Source organism: Prionailurus bengalensis, chromosome F2, assembly GCF_016509475.1.
Source record: "Prionailurus bengalensis isolate Pbe53 chromosome F2, Fcat_Pben_1.1_paternal_pri, whole genome shotgun sequence".
Lineage (NCBI taxonomy): Eukaryota > Metazoa > Chordata > Mammalia > Carnivora > Felidae > Prionailurus > Prionailurus bengalensis.
This window is the reverse complement of record NC_057353.1, coordinates 82,205,234-82,211,903: the sequence shown is the minus strand read 5'-3', so window position 1 is coordinate 82,211,903 and position 6,670 is coordinate 82,205,234. Positions and strand designations below refer to the sequence as shown.

The 6,670-nt window shown below is 64.8% G+C and overlaps 1 protein-coding gene across 3 annotated transcripts; it reads left to right on the top strand.

Annotated features, from left to right (window-relative positions):
* Positions 1-2,265: 2,265 nt before the first annotated feature.
* On the top strand, positions 2,266-6,041 carry LY6E (lymphocyte antigen 6 family member E). Of its 3 annotated transcripts, none has more exons than XM_043601941.1 (4): positions 2,266-2,400; positions 4,258-4,367; positions 4,795-4,914; positions 5,052-6,041. In XM_043601941.1, exons 2-4 carry the CDS (start codon positions 4,316-4,318, stop codon positions 5,288-5,290), a joined length of 411 nt encoding a protein of 136 aa, XP_043457876.1. In that variant the 5' UTR covers positions 2,266-2,400; positions 4,258-4,315; the 3' UTR covers positions 5,291-6,041. The 3 variants fall into 3 exon arrangements, with proteins under 3 accessions (XP_043457876.1, XP_043457875.1, XP_043457874.1); XM_043601940.1 differs by lacking the exon at positions 2,266-2,400 and adding an exon at positions 3,689-3,794 and having other exon boundaries at positions 5,070-6,041; XM_043601939.1 differs by lacking the exon at positions 2,266-2,400 and adding an exon at positions 3,689-3,794.
* The last annotated feature ends 629 nt before the right edge of the window (positions 6,042-6,670 follow it).

Here is a 6,670-nt window from a genome sequence, read left to right as displayed (position 1 = left end):
TGGCATTTTTCAAAGGACATTGGAGTCTCCTGGCTGACGTGTGGCAGTGACCTTGGGGACATTTTGTGAGTCGGTTGTTCACACAAGAGCCCTCTGAATCACAGGGTCCTGTCTCAAGGCAGAGCCTATTTTTGCTTTCACTCACCATGGGTGAGCACCCGCCACGGGCCAGAGGTGGCCTGGGTGCTGGGCACACGGATTCCCCTGTCCTCAAGGGCTGACCTGCTGGAGGGAATCAACAAGGAAGTGGCCCATGCCCAAACGGATGGGCAGGGCCAAGATAACATGTATGCCTCTTGTGGGGACCGAGATTCATCCAATTCCCTTCCAGGAAGGTGGGAATGGGCCCTGCGTGCCAAAGGAACTTCACACTCCCCCTTCCAGGATAAGCCCAAAGCTGAGACTAAGATACCAGCAAGGTGCTGCACGGGGAAAGGATGAGAAAGTGCCACCAAGGCCCCCATCCTGCCCTCCAGAGGTCAGATCCAGAAGAGGAACCTACTGCATGTCCCTGGGGAACGTGGAACCCCACAGATGCCACCGCTCCTTGGCTGGGGACATTTTGTGACACACACAGAGCCCCACCTTCAGCCTCCAAGGTAAGAGCCCCCAAAGTCTTCCCAAATTGATCTCTCCCACGTCATCTGGATGTTACAGAAAACCAGGCAAGGTCTGACCCTGATCCTGACACTGTGAAGACACACACACACACACACACACACACACACACACTTACATGCATACTCATACACACCAGCCACACATCCACTCACACCCCCGCCCTGCACACTCACATGGTGCCTAATGCACCCCCAGACCTTTCCCGCGTGTCCGGTGCCATTATAGGGTCCCTCTTCCCATCCAGCTCCATCCCAGCCACTCTGCCATTCTGTCTCAGCTCCCTCCTCCTCCCCTCCCCCTCCCCTCAGCTCCTTCCCCCTCCCCTCCCCAACTATAAAGTTAAGAAGCCTCTTCCTCTGGGGCCCTCCTCCACTGGCACCGAGGTGCCACCGAGAAAGGCTGAGAGACAAGGCCAGGTGCCATGGCTCCCCACCGGAAGTGTGTTGTGAATGTGTGAAGTATATTTCAAAAACAAGAAAGTGGCAGAGACTCAGCAAACTGCAGGTCTCTACAAGAAGAGGAAGAGACCGGCAAAGGGAGGAGGCGAGGAGGGCCAGGCAGCCCTGGCCTGTGGGCAAAACACAGCATCTTCAGCTCCCCGTGGGCTGTGCGTGGTCTCCCTCCCTGGCCAATGGCAGGCAGGATGCAGGGACACGGCGGGGGGGGAGGGGGGTGCTGCCCAGAGCGGGTGGTGCAGGTCCAGCCAGGGACTGTCTACTGAGAGGACCCATGAAAGGCTTTGCCATCAGGCTAAGGATGCTGGCTTTGTTCTAACGGCCCCCTAGGCTCTGGCCGGGAGGTCAGATCAGGCTGGCTTTGGGAACGGACCCACCCCCACCCCCACCCCCGTCCCACCCCGGCTGCAGAGTGAGCTGGGGGCCTGAGAGCATCCTGGCGGAGTGTCTTGGCCCGGTGGCGCAGCCACATAAGAAGCGGCCCTGCGCCCAGAGGATAAAGGGGTCCAGAACGAGCAAAGATGGACCGTCGCCAGGGATCCCTGTGGCCCGCCACCACTGCCCCCCTCCGACCTCCCTCCCCCACCCACGGGAGAGCTCACGGCTCAGCCCCGAGGCGAGGCCGGGAGCCGAGGACCACAGGCAGCCCGGAGCAGAGGGCGCGACGTGCCAGGGGCGAGGTCCCTGCCTCCTCGCCGCCCTCAGCCGGCCCCAGGGTCGGAAACGCTCCCACCGCACTGGGCAGAAGCGACGCCAGCCTTCCCGGAGAGGGGCCGCCCCCGCCCACACACGCTCGCGGAGCGTCGCCCGGCTGCCCCGCGATGTCCAGCGGCCTGCGTCCAGCGGGCCAGCGACACCTCCCTGGGCCAGGGCTCGGAGTCCGGGTGGGGGCGCGCCAGCCCCGCCCGGTTGCGGGAACTCTGACTCTCCCGCTGCGCGCGCGTCCCCCCGCCCCTCCCGCAAGCACGCCGACCCCGACCAGCCTCCGCGCCCACCCTCAGCCCGCGGGAACGCCGACCGCGCCCCCCGCGCGCCGACCGAGCTCCCCAAGCCCGCACCAGCGCCGGCTCCGCCCCCGCCCCGCCCACTGGAACGTCGACTCCGCCCCCCGCGCGCCCCCAGCCCGCCGGAAAGATAACTCCGCCCCCCGCCCGAAGGAGCGGCGACTCCGCCCCCTGCCCGCCCCTGCGCCCCCCGCCCGCCGGAGCGCCGACTCCGCCCACCGTTCCCCGCCCGCTCGGCTGCCGCGAGTCCGGGAGTGTCGTGCGATTGGGGCGCCAGGCTCGGGCAGCTCGGCGAGGCCGTGGACCTGCGTCTGCCCCGCGTGAGTCGGCGGGGCCCGGATCCCGGCGGGGAAGCAGGGATGACCCCTTCGGCGCCCGGCAGGGCGTAGGGGGAGCGAGCAGGGTGCCGGGGGAGACGCCGGAGGGTCCGGGGGAGGCCGGGAGTCGGGGCTCAGGGGTGGGCCCAGTGCCGGGGGGCTGAGCCTCCACTCCCCTCCCCCAGTCCTCCCGAATATCCCCCGAGATCCGGGCTGGAGCGGGCGCACACCGCCACCCGGCGCCCTTCCTGGCTGGGTGACCCAGAGCTGCGCGGGCATGGGGCCCGTCACCCAGCTCCAGGTTCCCCACCTTCGCTCCCGAGGGGACTGGGGAGGGGCAGCCTTCCTGACTTGGAAAGGGGGCTGGCATCTTGGCGGGCCGGTGGGATGGGGAGAATGCACTGGCCTCCCCGGGGGGGACCCCTGGAACTGGAGCCTACCCAGGGGAGGCGTGAAAGCTTCTTGTCTGCCAAAGATTATGCAAGCGTGTGAGGTGCCCGGGAGCCTCCGCCCCCCACGCTGGTCCACCTGACCCCTTCCCGTCGCTGGGGGCGAGGACTAGCTCTTACTTCTCTGCTGGCCCCCAGTCACGGGATGCCTGGCTTTGTCAGAAATCAGCCCATGAGCCTGGGGGAGGCTGTCTGGGTCCCAGATGGCGCTGTCCCAGAAGCCCACTGGTCATTCTCAGGGCTCCTTTTGCTGGACCCTGCTAATGTCCATCCACTCCAGCCAGTGCCTGGACTCAGCCCAGTGGGGCCTGTTTGATTGGGTGCCTGGCAGTGGACAGTGGGGACGGTGGCCGGGCATTCCAGAGCTTCCTTGAGAACAGCTCAGGGCTTCTCCATGCACAAACCCTACTTTATAGAAGAGGAAACGAGGGAGGCTCCTTCCTCCCTGAACTGTCTGGATCTGGGGTCAAGCCCCCGCTGGGCATGACACCGTTTCTGGGCATTTGCAGCTCCTGTCCCTGACCCCAAGATGTCAGCCCAGACCCAGGACTAGGCTGGGGGGAGGGGGGGGGTGCTGTTCTCTCTCTGATATTCTCCTTCCTCCCAGTGCCTGGGAACCAGCTCCCAGGCCTAGAATGCCCATCCCCCGCCCATGGCTGTCCCCAGCAGAAGGCACCAGGCAGCTCCTCCCACACCATGCCTCCTGCAGAACGGAGAGCCAGAACGCCAGCTGGTCACCTTCCGAGTGCTTTCTCCACCCACTGCCTCTGGTCCCTGCCCACAAGAGGGTCCTGGTGTAGGGCACCGGGCAGCCCCCACAGACTCCTGAGCCTGTTTTTTGGGCACAGAATGGGGGAAGAGCAGACACTCGGGGGCTCGCTGATTTCAGCACTGAATAACACACAGAATGGAAAGCACCCCGTGCCCTCAGCACAGAAGCGGCTGGAGGTGGGGGCTCAGCTAAGTGTGCCTCGTGCACCCACCCAGCCCCTGAGACCCCGTGTCAGGAATGGAGCTGGCTCATGGAAGGTTCTGGATGCAGCCTGGCTAATATCGCTGGTCACTATGTCCTCTCCCCCAGGACCACGACCAGGGGGCCACTCTGTTGGCCTCCCTTTCTGTTTGGTCCTGAGACTAATGAGCTCCCTCAGCTGGCCCCATCCGCAAGCAGCACAGGCTTGGGGGGGGGGGGGCTTCCCATCCAGGAGGACTGTGCACCGAGTGAGGGGTGGGTCAGGAGTGGAACAGAAAGACCCTTTGTGTGCTGGCTCTGCTGCTGGAAGCTGGCAGGCCCCCCCTGCCATCTGCACAATGGGGGCAGCCTGGCTCCAGGGCCAGGGGCTCTGGCTCCACTGGGAGGAGGGAGGCGTGGGGCACACAGCCCGGGTCCTCCAACCAGATGTCTCTCCAGGCAGGGCCACTTTCTTTGCCTTTGTGAGACCCCAGACAGGACACCTGTCTTCTCCAGTATGAAGGTCTTCCTGCCCGTGCTGCTGGCTGCCCTTCTGGGTGTGGAGCAAGGTGAGATGCCCTTGGGGCCCCAGGCCTGTGGGTGACCTGGGCCTTCCTCCCGGACTCTCTCTCCACCTTCTCTCCTGAGCAGTGCCCAGGGGTCCTTCAGGCCAGTTCCCGTGGGACCTGTTCTAGGAGGCCTAGCGGAGCCTCTCCCCCAGCAAAGCGGGGGGTCATGCTTCCTGCTCCCCCTGGAAGCCTGGGTTCTGCCCCCAACACATTATCACTGTGCACTTGGGTGGCCCTGGAGTCCCTTCAGGATCGGGGTCCCCAGTCATTCATTGTCTTTTCGGGTCTCCAGCCAGAGCCTGGAATGTGATAATTGCTCTGTTAGCATCGGCAAATGATCGGGTGTTGGTGTTGGCTCAGGACTGGAAGGGAAGTTTCCCTGGCTTGAGACAGCTGTCACCTACAGCATGCCCCCCTTCTTCTGCAGCTCGCTCCCTGGTGTGCTTCTCTTGCACGAATCAGAACAGTAATTTCTACTGCCTAAAACCAACCATCTGCTCGGACTCGGACAACTACTGCGTGACCGTATCTGCCTCCGCCGGCATCGGTGAGTGCCGGTACCTGCCTCTGCCGGGATCTGGGCATCGGTGAGCCCCGGTGCCTGCCTCCACCGGCATCCGTGAGTGCCGGCGGCCGGCCTCTCCCCGCTTCCTGGGCCTTTGCCCTCTGCCCTTACCCTCACAGCCTTGTCTTCCCGCCTAGGGAACCTGGTGGACTTCGGCCATACCCTGAACAAGGGCTGCTCCCCGATCTGCCCCAGCCCCAGCATCAACCTCGGCGTGGCGTCTGTGGGCACCTATTGCTGCCAGAGTTTCCTGTGCAACATCAGCACGGCCGGCGGGGGGCTGAGGGCCAGTGCCGCCGTGTTGGGCCTCGGGCTCCTGCTCAGTCTGCTGTCCGCCCTGCAGCGGCTTGGGCCCTGACCGCCGGGGCCCTACAGCCGGCCCAGACTCCCCCAGCTCAGGAAGGAAGGCCCGGCCCCTCTTCCTTTGACTCGTCACCCTGCTTGATCCCAGTTCTCCCAGCCCTCCCCGCCCTCGGTCCCCCCCTGGTCAGGCCCCCGGGCCTGCACCTGCCCTAAGAGGGGCCAGCTGCCCTCATTTCTCAGGCAGTGACGTGACCTTCCTCGGGGAACCTGGGAAGGGATGAGGGCTGGAGCCTGAGGGTCCCAGAGTCAGAACTGAGTCCTGGGGACACTAGGAGGCACACGTAAGCCCCAGGCCCTGCCCCGTCCAGGCTGTGTCTGCCCCCAGGTGGTGTGGAAGATGTGCTCTCTGCCACTGTGTCCCAGAAGGGCAAGCGTGCTGTTGCCACAGGTGACTGTGTAAACTCAGCTGTGTGGACGCGTGTGCCGGGTGCCCCTGTGGCGTGTGTGCGAGTGTGTGGCCGTGTCCGGGCCCGTGTGTGTGCGGGATAAGTGCCAGGGGTCCGGCATTAGCAGCCGCCGAGCCCCCCGGGTCCACACCAGAACTTCTTTTCTCTGGCATTTCTACGCCCCACTTTAAGGGGAGCCTTTTGGAAGACGGGGTTCCAGTGCGTCTGGGCTTGACTGCTGGACCCAGGAATTGGTTCCCACCCCCAACTCCAGCCGCGGCCCCCACCCCCTCCCTCCACCCCATACTGGAGTCTGTCTGCTGCCTCGGTGCCTCAAATAAACGCGTGTTCCCAGCCCTTCCTGCCCTGGGTGTGACAGCCTGTGGCTGCTCGTCTGGGAGTCCCCCTCCCAGCAGGGTCCTAGTGTGGGGGGGCTCCCTGCCGGACGGCCCCTCCCCGAGGTGCACGGCAGGGAGAGGGCTCTCCCAAGTTCACAGCTGGCTGCCCTCCAGGCTGAGAAGGGAACGTCCACCCCACGTCCTCCACTTCTTCCTGTGCTGGCGAGGCAGGCCGTGTGGGAAGTTCATCCTCGGGCAGGACAGGTCTGGACAGGTTAGGACAGGAAGCAGGGACTGAGGTCAGTCTGCTTCTGGGAGGAAGGCAGCACCCTCCAGAGGGAGGAATGGGTCTGGACTGGGAAGGTGAGGGCCTGTAGGAGCAGGCACGTGGGGTGGACACCGGCACCTGGGTCTCTGGGACTTGGGGATGGGATACCAGGGCTGGTCGGGTCGAGGTGGGCACAGGAGAACCTGGCTGGGCAGGCAGGGGCCTGGTGAGTGGGTGAGCAAGACACCTGTTCCTGAAGCCCCTGGCCACCCCTGCCCCGTGCTCACTTACCCTCTGCCGGCCATGTGTTTGGGGTCTGCGGGGTCTGCTCCTGGGGAAGGGTCTATGGTCACCCCCTGGGGCTTCTTTGATGGGGCTGAGGA